The sequence below is a fragment of the Condylura cristata genome, unplaced genomic scaffold (genome assembly GCF_000260355.1).
Source record: "Condylura cristata isolate star-nosed mole 26May11 unplaced genomic scaffold, ConCri1.0 scaffold00006, whole genome shotgun sequence".
Lineage (NCBI taxonomy): Eukaryota > Metazoa > Chordata > Mammalia > Eulipotyphla > Talpidae > Condylura > Condylura cristata.
Window position 1 is genome coordinate 64,259,538 of NW_004567107.1, and position 15,914 is coordinate 64,275,451.

General features: G+C 48.1%; 1 protein-coding gene across 3 annotated transcripts in view; it reads right to left on the reverse strand.

Annotated features, from left to right (window-relative positions):
* Positions 1 to 2,875: 2,875 nt before the first annotated feature.
* The window catches only part of CNTFR (ciliary neurotrophic factor receptor), a 48,114-nt gene continuing 35,075 nt past the window's right edge, over positions 2,876 to 15,914 (reverse strand). For 2 of the 3 annotated variants that reach the window (XM_012721385.1, XM_012721386.1), the window contains 3 exons: positions 14,727 to 14,907; positions 14,200 to 14,368; positions 2,876 to 4,967 (listed from right to left, as the gene is read on the reverse strand). In XM_012721385.1, coding sequence (XP_012576839.1) covers positions 4,964 to 4,967; positions 14,200 to 14,368; positions 14,727 to 14,907 — 354 coding nt within the window. In that variant the 3' untranslated portion in view covers positions 2,876 to 4,963. Of the gene's footprint in view, positions 4,968 to 13,431; positions 14,094 to 14,199; positions 14,369 to 14,726; positions 14,908 to 15,914 lie in introns of those variants that run through there. The other variant, XM_004677742.2, reaches the window with a different exon arrangement.

The window sequence follows — 15,914 nt, forward strand, 5'->3', positions numbered from 1 at the left end:
TCAGCTGTCTATCAATTTTATCTGGGAGAGAATTCTTTTTACCAGTAACATATTTCATTGATCTAGGGCACATTTTTTTCCTCTAGTTTAAATAATTCTGAACTCAGAAAAGGTTGTACAATTAACAGCGCATAATCGTTTTTAGCCCCCTTTTTCCTTAATAATTAATAAAATAACTTCCCTCTTAGAGTTGGTGGAATGTGAAATTTTATCAGTCAGAGTTTTTTTCTCACAAATAATGGTATCCACTCTGGACAGGTGAGGCCAAAGGGATTTATTAAATGACACTTAGGTCAGAATTATTAGGAGAGCTGGGGAAATGGACTTGAGTTTCTAGGAACAACACCCAACCTTACCACACAACCTGATGAGGAAACCACAGCCATTGCCACTCCAGATACTAAGCACCAAGAGTTCAATTTGCCCATTTTACAAGCTCTATGGTTCTCCTGTGGTGGGAACTCAATATTGCAACCACTGCGGAAACCGCTGCTGTTACCCCACTGACACCCCCGCCCTTCGCCAAACTGAACATTTGTTCTGACACTAGGAGCAGAAATCAAAGCCCCATGCCCAACCTACTTCCTTCTCAAGTCAGGATTAACTAGGTAACTCAAGTTAGAAACAACTCCCTGATCTTACTAGCTTAAAAGGTAGGACAAAAATGTATTTCTTGCTCATGCTACAGTTCCACATGGGTGGAGGGGGACACCCAAGAAGGATACCACCTTTTTGATACAAACCTTTAGTGTTTACTGTGCCAGGAAAGAATAAGGGGGAGGAAAAAACATTCACTGGCCTCTAATCACAATGCACTGATGGGACAAACCTCATGGCCACACCTCACATCCATGGACAAGGGAAGTGCAATCCTCCTGGTGGTCAAAAGGAGAGAACCAGAAATACTGTTGAACTTCAGTGCTATTTACCTCACTCATATTGTTTGTTTAACGTCTCACGTGAGGGAAGTAACGAGCCTGTAAATAAGCTATGAGGGACACTGAGAGTTTCAGTTCTGGCTTCTGTATTGAAGAGAGAGGAAACTGAAATTTAAAATGAGAGTTTTCCCATAGAGAAAAGCAGAGTTTGACTACCACAGCAATATTAGAGTTTTGTAGAACCACGTTTTCTGAATCTTCAGGCTTGCTAAAAAAAAATGCAAGGTCTGGGAATGACTTTTCCTTTTTGGCACTGTGTCTGGAGGCTCTTTCATTCCCTCTGACTCTGCTTCTGGTTTCATGGGAAATCATAGGCTGAAGTGACAGGGTTGGAAGCCTTTCTTCTTCAGCCTGCCCTGGAACGATGCCCTTTCCTCACCCACATGCCCGTCACCTCACTTTCTGATGGGAGGTACCACCAATTTTACCTGGCCCTTTCCTCACCCACATGCCCGTCACCTCACTTTCTGATGGGAGGTACCACCAATTTTACCTGGCAGGGTAGGAGTATTCCAAATGGGTGGCCTGTAAATATTTAGCTTGGATAAGAAAGGGTGTTTCAGTTTTGACCTCAGCCTGTTAGGCTAGGAGATAAATCATTATGTGCCTTGCTGGATTGCAGACACTGCATTATGAGCTGTTCTCTAAAGCCCATGCCCTGACTGGGAAACGGAAATGTCCTAACAAGGGGGAGCTGGGGGAGCCAGGGAGGAATTGGGAAGCCCAGCTTGTCCTTACCCTGCCGCCTTTCTGGAGAGAAAAAAGGAAAGCGTTATCCTTGTGCAGGGGCCACGCTAATCTTCTCTATACCATTCTAATTTTAGTATATGTGTTGCCGAAGTGAGCACAATAAATCCAACTTCTGACAATTCTCAACTTTACAGCTTAAATCCAAGCACCTAAAAAAAAAAAACTGGCTGGTATTTTTCAGTTTCAGTTCTGTATGTCCTTCTCAGTTCCAGTTCTAAAATGCTAAGGGACTTGCTCTCATCAACCTAACTTGGGTCAGATGCCGTTTCCTGCACCAGGGATCTATGGGGCTGGGGGCTGGCTCCTGTGATAAACATATGAGTAGACAGCAGTTCCTGTCAGAAAGAGGGGCCATCCAAACAAAACATAAAGGCGTGAACATACTAACACACATGGATGAAGGGGGTAAAATTACCCTGCAAAGTAAATAAGGAAGGAGCTGTTATAGAGGTAAAAGGAAAACCAGAAGGGAACATAATTTCAGGGAAGCTAAGGAAACACAGAGTCCATTAAGAGGGAGGGGTCACCAACTCAGAGTGTCAAAAAGAGGTCAAATAGTTTATAGAAAGGAGACCTTTGAACATGAAGTTTGTTAATAATCTTGGCAAGAAGTAGTTCCAGTGGGCAGTGGATATATGGTGGGTGCCAGATTTCAGTGGTTTCAAGAGTAAGAAGTAGAAGCAATATAATTCATCCATTTAATGGAATTAAATACAAAAATTAGGAGAAAGGAGAATATGAAAAAAATGTGAAGACTCAGAGCAAGTTTTTTTTTTAATTTCTAAAAATTGCTCATATGCTTCTTACATGGGAATGTTTAGATACTGGTGGGAAGGAACTAGGAGAAAGATACAATCGATAGCTATTTTTATTACTACTGTGCATATACACGCGGCCTGGGACAAGGCCAGAAGCTAAGGCCTGGTAGAAGGTGTGAACCATTTCAACTTTTTACAGGCCACACTAGAAAGTAGGGCAGAGAGAGAGGAAGTGCCTGGTCTCAGCACTGGGTGATCCAGGTGGGGCCCCGATATTGTACTGTGCTCTGGACCTAGACAGAGAGGCCTTGTGTTGAGAACAAAGGCTGGAGACTGCCCTCAGCGGGTGGGGCAGGGTAGACACAAAGCTGTTAAAACTCCGGGACAGGCAAACTTGCCGTGTGCTCTCATTTCCCATCTCAAAACCCTGCCTGTCACTGGCCCCCTCCCCACTTCTGGTTCCTCAATGTCCCTGCAAGACTGTCACCTCCTTTCTCAGTTCAGTTTCCCCATCTCCCCACACCCCTTAGCTGCTGCCCCCACCTTCTTCTATTCTCACCATCCCTGAAGCTGGCTCACCAAAATCACTTTCACCTCCTTGTCTCATCCAGGAATTACTTTTTAGTCTTATTTTTGTTGACTGCTTGACAGCATTGAAACTGTTGATTCTTTTTTGAAACTATCTTCCCTTGTCTTTCACAAAGCTACTTCTTGCTGGGAACCTTTATTCCTCCTTCTAGCAGCTCCAGCTGCCATCCTCCTCCTCCATAGCTTTACATTCATCATAGATATTCCTAACCTGCAAGCATAACAGACCCACGGGACAGATGAAGGAACTGGGGTTCAAGGCAATCAAGAGGTCTTTCTAAGTTTCCACAGGTGATAATCAGGATCAAAATTCCAACATGCTAACTTGCCCGTAACTCCAGCAACTGTCTCCCTTGTCCTCCTCAGCTTCTCTGGTGGACTGTACTGTTTACACACGCCCACTCTCTTCTCTCGTCTCCTTAAATGAGCTCCTCCTCTGTCGGTGGCTTCATCCTGCCCAAGTTTGTGCTGACCATGTTTTAACACCAATCCAGGCCTCTCTCTCCAGTGCCAGACCAACATTTGTTGTTGCTGTTGCTGCTAAACGCTAAGATTTATGAAATGTTTACAACATGACAGGTTTTGTGCTAATTTCTTTACATACATCATCTTATTAAGCCCTTACAAGAGCCCTATGAGATAGGTGCTATTATCCTTCTTTCCAATTATGGAAATGAGCCTTAGATCAGTCAGCTGGTCCAAGGTGAACAGAAGCCCAGGCTCATCTGACCCAGGAGTCTATTATCTTAACTACTGACCAGATGCCTTTTACCAAGAGGCCCACAGGTGCCTTCCATCTGACATTTCTATATCTGAGCTTACTTGCTGCATGCCCATAGGCAAGTGATCGAATGGCTAAACCATAGCTATTCTTAATTTCCCAAATTTCGATCCTCCTCCTGTGCTAAGTCAATGAATGGCCGGTCCTACCATCAACAGGTCTTGTGCAAGACTCTTTCCTGACTCTTCCTTCCCCTCCCCACATTCATCAAGACTTAGGGACTGTGTGCTCTAAAAAACTGTCTCAGCCTTAGTTCTTCCCTGCTTGCTCTAGAGCATTCCGTGTCATTCAAATCACCTTACCAGAACTCCCACACCATGTGTTCCACATTGTCTTTCCTCTCACCTTCCATTGGCCCTAGAGCTGTCTTTCCCAAATGCAAGTCAGCCAGATCCTGAGGTCCCCTGACTCTCAGGAGAAACCCCTGAACTTCAGCCTGGCTCTGAATTACAGACTTCCTGATGCCGCCACTATCTCCGCAGCTCCAGCTCCCATTCAGCCCACAACAACTCCTCCATTCCTGCCTTTCTCTTCATTCTTCCCCTGCCCTTCCCACCTGGAGTGTCCTCTGCCTCTCCACAGTTTCCCCTGCCTGCACTGCTGTGTGTTTTTCTGATGACAAAAGAGCCCAGTGGTGAGAATGCAAAATTGGCAATGTTTATCTATTTTATTAAACTAAACTAAACATATAGTTGCACAACAATGTGAATATACTTAATACTATAGAACTGTACACTTAAAAATAGTTAAAATGATTAAACTAAATGTAGTCCGTTTCCTAGACTACATTTAGGAAGATTGGGACTGTTAGGCAGGTCGTGTTGGCAGTCTCCCTCACCCCATACTCCCAACTGTGCAGAAGTCCCAAGTATTCCATGCTGTGATTCATGTGGTCTCTGCTAAGAAGCCCAGGTTGGGATCTCACTGTCCAGGATCCTCTCTTCCCAAGCCCTCGCTCCTCCCATTCTGGGACATCTTTAGGGAGCATTTATGGGACTCTCTGGATTGCTTTGCCCCTCCCCACTTTCCACAGTATTCTCCCCTCAAGATACTCAGACTTCCAGAGGCAGTCAGGAAGATGTCTGTGACTCAGCCTTTGATCTGGGATCCTCACTCCAAGACACAAGAAGGAAAAAAGGCCCCGCCTCCTACCTGAGATAGAAAAGGAAAAATTGTATGAGACTAGAACAAAACTCAGTTAAACATCTCTGTAAATTATCCTGGCACACCAACTCCTGCTTCAGGTCGTCAAAACCCTTAAGGATAGAAATCAAAAGGTATCCTTCTATGCATATACAGATACATACTAACCCACATACATACAACCCACAAAGCAGAGCCACATATACATACAAGGAAAGACATATATGCAGAAATAAGCCTACCCACAGACACAGGTAGCTACATAAAACACACATCTATGGAGACACATGTTTAACACTCCTTACACAATACAGGTGTAATTCAGGAAAATCATATGAAGAGGTCTCCATAGCGAGTGCACACATGTGCTCCCACAAAGGTAAGCCTCCCAACAGATTCACACAAGTGTCAGTGAATGTTTTGGACCAATGCCTGAAGAAGGAAGTCAGAGATAAGGCATAGGTTAGTTTTCTAGACATTGAAAGCGTGTGGGTATGTGTTGGACAGACTGGTTGGGGAGAGAGCTAAGTAGAAACCGGGGAGTGAAGGAGAGCTCTTTCACCAAGGATGGAGGACAATGGTTATTTACAAGGTACCAACTACAAATGCTCACCTAGCCCTTGTTATTCATATGTTCATCTAATAACTACTGAGTTGGGTCTCTGAGGCAGGCAGAGAGGGCCAGGCCTTGGTCTAACCCTAACCAATGCATAGTCTATAAGGGATATCTTTCCATGAGCAACTGTAACATGGATTGCTGCAATGGGAGATGCACATCCCACCTCTGGGCAGTGGTAGAAAGTAAGCAACGTCAGAGAAACTTGAATCAAATGTTGAACAAGTAGAAGCTGACTGGATGAAAGAGATGAATGAAGAGGTCAATTTGGGTTAAGACAACAGCACACAGGAAGGTATAATCATTAGTTTTCCTACTGCTGCTATAATAAATACCATAAATTTGGTGACCTCAAGCAAGACAGATTTATTCTCTCATAATTTTGAAGGTCAGAAATGTGAAATAAGTTTCACTGGTCTAAAAGTCAAGGTGTGGGCAGGGCTGGTTCCTTCTGGAGACTGAGTCTATTTCCTCTTCTTTCCAGCTTTCAGTGACTGCCTAAATTCCTTGGCTTGCTGACCCCTCCTTCTTTTCCATCATCTCATCCCCTAGTCCCCTGACTCTGACTCCCCCTGTCTTTTTCTATTAGGATGGCTGTAAATTACATGGGGACCATCTAATAATCCACATTAACCTATTTCAAGATACTTAATCACATCTGCAAAATCCCTCTGTCATATAAATTAACACTCGCAGGTCCTGGGAATTAGGACATGGCTATATGAAGGCCAGTTTACCATAGGGATGGCAAATAAACTCACAATCTTCAAAATATCCTTTAATGTAAATCTTATCATCACCAGTGAAGATGACTCATCTCTTGGCTGACTAAATAAATAAACCTCTCTGAAAAAAAATAATAATAGACTGGAAAAAGATATGTGTTATTTTTTAAAATTACTGATACACCATATAAAAGAATACAAAGGAAAACACAGAAAATTACTCAAAATCTTACCACCCATAAATGATCAATATTGACATTTGATAAGCACATAACCATATAAAAAGAGAAGTATTAACAGAGACATAGGAAAAAGAGGCAAAAAAAAATTGTATAAAATTGGAACATAGTGAGAAGTTACTTTGTTAACCAAAAGTATGAAGTATACTTTTAATTTTCTTTTTTTCATAGAAGAACTGGGGTGTAGGGGTGGGGGTGTGTGAAAGGATTCACCAGAGACAGAGTGGGAAACACAACACATGTATTCACTGAAATACACTGCTGAGGGGAGCAGCAGGAGAGACAGGAGAGGTCTGCCACACTGGTGTACTGCTGATACTTAACCCCTGGTCACCAGGGAGGCCCTAAAAGTATCCTTTTGATTGAATTTAATAGAGGGAAAAGAAACTACGGAGAAAATGAAGGACTAGCTTAAATTTTGCTAAATATTTCTTCACCTCAAGAAAAAAGTAATACATACAAGTCCTCTTGCAAGTGAAGAAAAGATTTAGATTAATAAATTGGGGTAGTTTTCCTATTATGTTTCAGTTTTATACCCTCTGATGTCATTGCTGCTTCTGCCTTCTTTCTCATTCCTTCTCTGCAGTCCAGACAATGTTACCACTGTTGTTTTTAGTAGGATGCATAATATTTACATTTGTTCCGCACCTAAACTCCCCACAGTTGAATCTTAATAGAATTAATTGAATTAGTGGGATTAACCTTAAAGGAATTAATCTTCACCCCCAGGCCTTTGACTACAAACCTCACTTCTTCACCTCCTTATTTTGACTCATCTCTTGACTGAATTTTTTATTCCCTTTCAAAAAGAGCTTGAGTTATGTATTCACAATTTCATAGTTAGATTAACCACTTGGTTGGTTTATTTTTGGCTGTTACTTTTTAACCCTCAGATCTTTGTAGATATTGCTTCATTATCTTCATCCACTAGCTGTTATCTTGAGAAGGCAAATCCCATGTCTGTGATTTGTTTTTTTCTGTTCGAGTTCCTAAAATTATTATTTTTAGCCCCAGTTTGGTAATTAAATAAGTGTCTCAGTGTCCATTATTCTGTATGAATTTGTCTGATATATGGTGTATACTTTCAATCTGGATATTCAGTTATTCCTTCATTCCAGGCAAAGTGTTTCAGTATTTTATACCATAATATCTCCTTCTGTTCCATTTTTCAAATCTCCATAGTCATCAACAATTATTCTTATGGTAGATTGTCTCTGTCTTTCTACTTACTCTAATTACTTTAACATCTATTTTCCCCACCACATTTACTCTCAATCATTTGAGTCTTTGCTGCATAACATTACTTTGTTTTTCAGCCATATCTATTCTGTGTTTTGCTGTTTCTAGTTTATTTATTACATCTACAATGGTATTATTTTGGTCCCTTATTATTCTCCTTTTTCATCTTATTCTGTTATTTTATCATCTTGTCTTTGAGTTTCTTGTTCTATTATTAAGGCCTTCTTTAATGGGAAGAACTTGCCAGGAATCTGCTTTTACTGTGTTTTCTTCTATATTGGGTAGATTGGGTTTTTTTTTTTTTCTTTCCTGCATCTGTCTACCCTGTTCTTCTCCTTCCCTCCTACCTGCCTCCTGACTTTTATTCCCACCTTCCCTCTCTACTTCCTCCCTACTTATATTGTGTCATCGTCTATATGGCCAAAGGTCGTTGCCACTCCCTTCCCTCTTATATCTCTCATGGTTCATGTCAGTGGGTCTCTCCTTGCTCTGGAGTGGAGGTCCTTCAGCTCCTTCCCATCTTGTCTAGACTAGTTATCCTCCCCGGGGGCTCTGGGCTTAAGGTTGGCTATTGCTTTTAAACCCGACTCCAGCTCTGTGGTCTTGAATGCTTTGGCTAGTGCTGCCTGCTTAACTTGAGCTGGTGCTATCACTCCTCTGAGGCCCTGTTAGAAATTTTGTTTCAGGGCCCTCCCTGGCAGCGCAATGGGTTAAAGCACAGCACTATGAAGCAATCTGCAGCCACTGCAGCATGAGTTAAATTCCTGTCCAGGGAAGTGACCCACATGGTGTGGCGGACTTCTTCTGTCTCACCCTGCTGCTTCCCTCAGCAATGTATTTCTGTAGATCTGCCTGTTCTGCTCTCCACTCTGTCTCTAGTGAATCCTTTCACCTCCCACCCACACACCTCTGGCCTACACCCCAGTTCTTATATGCATAAATAAATAAAGCTTTTTAAAAAGAAAGAAATTTTGTTCCAGTTAGAGGGTGGAGAGTAATACCATTCTTACCAGTTGAGTTTGTCCCCCTAAACTCAGCCCCATACCCTGGAAAATACCAGGCCATGGCAGCTCCTTACCTCTCCTGAGCATTTGTGGAGGAACATTGGGGCTTCTTCTCACAAAGCCTTTCCTTTACATTGGGGCTTCTACTCCCCAAATTTTCCCAGAATCTGTCTATTCATGCAAAGTTGCTTCTCTCAGATTACAGGATATTAGTGAGAATTTTTGGAGTTCAATTGACTCATCTTTTCTGTTACTTCCCTGGCTATCACATGTAAGGTATTTGAGTTTATTTTTGTTTTGACTTTTATTCATGTTGTTGTTGGGGAGGAAAGTAGGTGGACTGATTCTTAGTCAGTTTCACATTACCACCCTAACCCACAGATCCCTCCCATGCTTTGTCCATACCTCTCTCCCCTGAGACTCCCTTATCTAAGCAAGACCCTGGCAGCTCCCTGTCCCCATGAACTCAGCCTTGGCACACAGTGGGTGTTCAGCCCATGGTAGACGGGGGAATAAGCAGGGATCATTCCATGGAAGCATCAGCAGAGCACATCAAAACTTCACGGAGAGTATCCTGGGCAGGACACAGCATGAACGAAGCCAAGGAGGTAGGAAGGTATAGGAGGAATGATTGGGGGGAGGGGGGAGAAGCGCAGATGGGAATAGGGGTGTCCAGCTGGAAAAGCACCGGCCAAAAAGAATAAGAGAGAAGCTGGAGAGGAGAGCAGGGAGGGCCTAAGGGTGCACACTGGCCTCAAGTTGTCCGTGTGTGAGCAAAGTATGTATTTCCTGAGTCTGGCTCTTAGGAAATGCTACAGTTGGCAAAGGCAGGTGCAGGTAGGGAGGCCTGGCTCCTTGTCTCCTCTCCCCATCTCAGTGTTCCCAGGGAAACTTCTCTGACTGCCTCACTCCCACTGCTTTCTTCTCCTGGTTCCCCCCACTTCTCCTGCTACCTTCCCATCAGCCACAGGTTTAAGGCCTTGGCCATGGACACAACAAGCACACACTGCACCACCGGCTACCCATTAATATACCACAGCTGTGCCCCAGTCACCCAGTCATACAGAAAGAGCCTGGTTGTGCACCCTCACAACTTGTTCATGATGGCCCAGCGGGGGCACATGCTACTGGGGCACTTTGCACACAGCCCCACCTGTCTGTCTTCCTTTCTGGGGCTGTTAACCTCTGATTCTCCTGAGAGCTTGCCCTGCCCCCTGGTGGTCATTCCCCAAGCCACTGCCCTTCTGGAAGGCTCCTAATTATTCATCCCCTCGCAAGTCTTCCAGTACCCACAAGTCTGGTCCCTCCCCAAAGAACTTTCTAGTTTTGAACAGCCTCTCCTAAAGACTGGAGCTGTCAAACCAGACCCACCCACATCCACTCGGCCACAGATCAGCCTCTCCCAACAGACTGGCACTGTCAGGCAGGGCCTTCCCAAATGGTGTGACCAACTGCCCCAGTTTGCCTGGGCCTGAGTGGTTCCCCACAACTTGAGGTATTCAGTGTAAGGACTGGCACAGTCTCAAGCAAACAAAGTTAGTTGGTGACATCTTCTCACATCATGTGCCTTCAGAGTAGTCTCTGTGACTGGACCCCTCTGCTACTCTTTAGATCAGTCTACCAGCTCAGACTGGACCCCAGATTGTGTCCTAGGACAGCCTCCTCTTAGAGTAATCCTGTCACACTGGCTTTCTCATCTCCACTTACCTCCAGAAACCTTCCTCATCAGTGTCCTGTCAGCTCAGGTGTTCTGAGCCTCTCATATTAGACTCCCCTCTACAAACCTTCTCCTCCCTCAGCCCTCTACTGAAGATTACATCCCAATCATTCCTTCCCCCAGGGCTTTAGTCCTGCATCCCGACAGATAACATTATCTGAGAGTTAAATCTCTATCTGGTCAGAACCACTAACTCTGGGCAATGGGTACAGTGGACATGTGGTCTCAAGGCAAAGGCAGGTGCAGGACACAGAACTGGAGATTGGAGTCAAGCATTTCATTCTCTCCGTGTGAGAATTTCAGCCCAGGGAGGTAGACTCGGAAGCTCTGGTGAGTTCTTAGCACTGGAGGATGCCTGGGAGGGATTCCTGCCCAGTATCCCCCATCCCACCCTCCTCCCCTGGCTGGCTGCTGGGAAGGCAGTTATGGAACATGTGTGCTGAGAGCTACCAGCATGGAGCAGGAATGAAGGGTAGGAGTGCAGCCGAGAGGGGGCAGTAGAGGCCAAGACAGTCCCCAGCTCAGGTCAGAGAGACACAGCAGCCATAGCTGGGGTTTGGACCAGGGCAGGAACACAGAAAGGGCGGCAGCTCGGCAAAGAAAGGGAAGACCTGATGGTCTGGGAAGAGGAATGGAGACATAAATGAGGATGGAACCATATGCAGAGACACAGAACCACAGAGAGACTCTGAAATGGGAAGGCATTAAGAGAAAAATATGGAAGAGAGACAGAAACACAAAGATGGGCATAGGGAAAGAGACGGCCAGAGACAAAGAAGGAAACAGACAGGAGATGCAGACAGAGAGAAACACAAAATTAGGGGCCTGGACAGAGACATATTCCAAGTCAGGACTGGAACAGAGACAGAATGAGAATGGGAATGGGTTCAGTCAAAAGAGGAGGGGTCCACCTCTAGTATGTTTGTGGGGCGCAAAGAGCTAGTGTGCTGAAAGGCTGAGCTACTTGTGCATCAAGACTGGAATACAAACCTCCCACCACGGCCTGGCCTTTCTCTCAGCAGTGTTTTATTTCTCCGGGTTCTGATTTAGCTCTAAGAACTGATGTCTATACTTTTCCCCAGCTCCCTAGAACCACATGGGAAACAGCAGATGTGGAGGGACAGTACTCAGGGGAGGCCGCGGCAGACAGGAGCCGAGACCCTTCAAGGCAAGCAGCCTCTGTGAGGTCAAGGTCCAGGACCTCCAAGAAGGAATGGCCATCCCCAGGCCCAGTCCAGTGCAAGGACATGACACTGCCTCTCCAGCCAACGCAGGGCTTGGAACAGGGCTGTCTCTCCCTCTTGGGATTGGGGGCAGGGAGATGCCCCAGTCTTCTCCATCAGCCACCGAGGCTCCAGCAGCCCCCCTCCCCTTTTTCTCCTCCCCAGGCCCCACGTAATTGCTTTCCTATGTTGCTAATGGAGGCCAGATTGCTGATGCCCAAGCCCTGGGTGGGCGGTGGGTGGGTCAGGGCTGACCAGGGTTCTCAAGGCAGGAAGGGAGCACAGGCCAAGGACCACCAAGCCTCAAGGCCCCCACCCCAAGGACAGGGAAGGAGGAGGTTCAGACTCATCCTAGGAATACAATGGCCTTGGCAAGAGTTGGTGACCCCTGTTTCTTTCACCCCTGCTGGACCTACAGTATAGAGTCAGGCCTGAGCCACACCCCACAGGCACTAGACAGAACACATGGGAGCAGATCTGGAGGTTCAGGGTCCAGGATCTGATCCCTAGCCACTTCTCAGGATGTCCATCCTGGGAGCCTCTTCCTGTGAATGAGCCGGACGCTGTCATAGCTTGCAAAGCCATAGGCCCCAGCACCCTGACACCCCCATTACTTTCCATGGAGTCTCCTTTCGAGTGCCTGGCCTGGAGGAGAGACAGTCACTCTCATTCGGGGCCCTCACCAGCTGCAACTCACAGCCTAAGTACTGTCTAGATCTAACTCAGCAGTGCTGGAGCACCACAGATCCCCCTCCCAGGATATGACCCTAGGCAGCCTGGTGAGACCATCCAGAAACGTCCATTTTCTTACCATGGTCTCGGAAGGGCTTGAATCAGTAGGGCAGGTTGGGGAGAGAGGTGTTGGGGAGCTAGTGTCTGAGTGGATATGTGGGGCTCAGTATCTGCTGAGGGGAGTGTGTAACAGGAAGGACCTTCCTGTGTGTGGATCAGTGTGTTCATGGCTTTGGCTCCACCTCTCCCTCCCTTCTTGTTCCAGTCATCCAGAGCTAAGGTGGGGGTTCTGGTCTACCCCCTGGCTCCCTCTTCCAGGTCAGCAGTCCTTGCCAACTTGTCCCCAACCCTAGGCATTCTCAGGTAAGAAGCTGCTATGAGATGACTACTACAAAAAGGGGGCTGAATCTGGGCAGCCCCAAGGCAGCCAGGGTTCTCTCTTCCTTTAAAGAGAGATCACAGGATCCCCGGGGTCCCAGTTTGGGGACTAGAGGATATGGAGTTGAATCAAAGACTGAGCACCCCTTTAAAGCAAATCCTTGTCCTGCCCACACCAAGCCATAACTACAGTGTAATCCAGTCTTTCCGCCCAAGCCCTGTTGTCTGACCTGGCCTGTGTCTCCCAAGTGGCAGGGGCGACTGACCTCATCCCCACCATCCTATGAATATAAGCTCACTTTCTTGCTTCTCTGCTCCTGTGAATAGAACTTAGTCCTGGGCACTCATGGAAGGCAGCTCCAGTGACTGCCCTGCCAGGTTTCAGTCCCCTCCAGTACTGATGAGACAGTCCCACGTGGGGCCTACCTCACTGGGGCCCCTCATTTTCCACAATGTTGCCTCTAGCCTCCAGGGAATACTAACGGCCTCCCCCAACATACATGGAGAATTTTCTCTCCAACTATTGTTTCTTCTCTCTTTCAGACCTGGAAAGAGAGAAAGTCTTGAAAGGGGGTAACCTCTCAAAATCTATTCCAAGGACTCATGAAATGATGACATTTAATGAGAACCCCTCCACCCCCCCCACCCCTGTATATACATCTATAAAAAATTCAAATACAGCAAGTTACCATTGAGTCAGACTAGAAGGGACCGACAGGACATTAAATACTGTGGGGGAGGAACAGGGGAAGGGAAGGGTTGTACAAAACAGGAGCAGAGGTGGGGGACTGAAAAGTGTGGGCGCTGGGGGGAGGGGGATGGCTGGGCCCCCCCAGTGTCAGGAGCTTATAATCTGATGGTGGCAACAGAGACCCTGGGACAGACAGGAGGCTGGGGCAGGAGGAGAAACTGTGGATGTGAGGGATTCCCCTCAGGCCCCCCAAGTTCTCCTGGGAGTCGCTGGCTTTGGAGGGTCCAGCCCGAGGGGGCAGGATAATAATGAGGGTAGGATAGGGGTCTTTGGTGGGTGGGTTAGCTGCATGGTCCTCCTCCCCTGAGGGAGCGAGGGCCGAAGTGGTGTGGTGGGCCTGGGGTACGGGGAGGCAGGCCCGGGCCTGCCGGGGTCTCTACAAATTGTGTCTGAAGAGAATGCAGAAAGTCCTCCTGCCCGTGTGCAAAATAGAAACCGGGGTCTGCGGGCTCAGCTCCGGCCTCCTGCTCTCTGCAGGTGCGCTGGCATTGTCCTCACGGGATGCCGGGCTCTGGGGAGACAGGGCAAGGGGGGCCGTGAGGAATGAAGGTGGGATGGGGGCCCCCTTAGGGGATGGGCAGGGCAGTCATTTGGCCACCTGGTTTCACTTGGCTTACCAGATCAGGAGACTGTAGGCAGTGGCAGCGGCGGCAGCCAGGGCCAGAGTGACAGGGACACTGATCAAGAAGGGGACCGAGGGTCCTCCACCGCTGCCTGGCTCCCCAGAGTCACAGGTCTTCGTGGTGGGCGGGAGCGCCGGTGAGCTGGTGGTGCTGGTCGTGGTCTCTGGGGAACATGGGGGAAACTCAGGGCAGGGCTGGGGTCCAGCCCTGATCTGGGGGTTCACGAAGCATACTGCTCCTGCTTCCTGTGTCAGATGGGTGCTGCCTCCCCCATCTGAAAGCCCCTGTCTCCTCTCTCAGATGTGCTCTGCCTCTTCCATCAAGCAGAACCTGCTTCCCCAAGGCTCACGGGTGACACCTACCTAGACAGAGGGACCAGGAACAGAAGGGGCGGACAGAGTGTGGATATCCCCAAGTCTCCAAGACTCGGGAGGAGGTGGAGAGGGCAGGTCAGAGTCAGGCAACAGTGCGAGCCAACCAGGCAACAGAGAGCACAGGGTCGGGGCGGGGCAGGGGCTCACCCGGGGCCTGGGCCTCAGTGGTGAGGTGTCGGGGCTCCTCAGTCCAGGGTGTGGCGTGGGCAGCCACGCTCCAGTCACTCCACGTCCCAATCTCGTTGTCCTTGGCCGCCACCTGGATAATGTACTCCTTCCCAGCATAGGCGTCTGTGATGGTGTGCGCTGTGCCATCAGACAGCTCCACCTGCAGCCACACCATGGGGGTGTATGGGGGAGGGGGGAGGACACCCCCAGAGTCAGGAGGGTGAAGCACCTCCAGAAGGGGACCAGGGGAAGAATGAAGACACCTTGGAGGGAGTGCAGACTGCCTTGGGGAGGTAGGGGACACTGAGAATATTCCCAAAGGGAAAGTAAAGACAGCTCAGGGAGGAGACCCTTGAGAAGGTGAAGAAGAATAAGGATATTTTGAGGGCAACTAGAAGCATCCCCAGGGGGAGAATAAGGGTGACTTTGTTTAGGTTCTAGGCTCTGCTGTCTTCCCAGTTCTCCCCCAACTCTTGGCCTGACCTGAAAGTGGCAAGAATACGGGTGGGGGAAGGAAGAGGGCCGCTGGTGTGCTGCCCTCTCATCAAGGGGCTGCATGAGAGGAGTTTACAAACACAGACATGGAGCCGGACTGCCCGAGTCCAAATTCTGGCTCTATCCCCTGCTAGTTAGGTGACCAAGTTGCTTAATTTCCACATGCCTTGCGGTCTTCATCTGTAAAATGGTGTTAACAATCTATCTCATGAGGTTGTAATGAGGACTCCGGCTCAGGGTAAGCACCAGACTTCAGCCAGCTCTGTCATTATCATCCACTCCAACTTAGTGCCTGGACTCCCAGATACCCACTGCACCCACCGGCCAGGGCCCGCACTCGGCCTCCCCCTCGGAAAGGCCTTAATGTGGTTCCTGCCTTGCCTGCAGCAGAAAGGGGTAGGATAGGGCAGCTCCAGGAGCATGCAGGACAGCAGGACAGCTGCTCCATTTCCTCTGGAAGCATCGTCACCCCACCCCCGCCCTGCCTGCCCCATCCTGCTGGTCTCCCCCCAACCCTCCAGGCTGGCCTGCCTGTCCGGCGCCCCTCCCAGGCCCAGGCTGGGCTCTGGTTCATCTCAGCGGCACCCGCTGCCTCATTAAGCCGCCTCGTAAACAGGGGCAGCCGGCGGGGGGGGGGGGGGGGGGGGTGCACTGCTCTGGGCCACGTCTGGC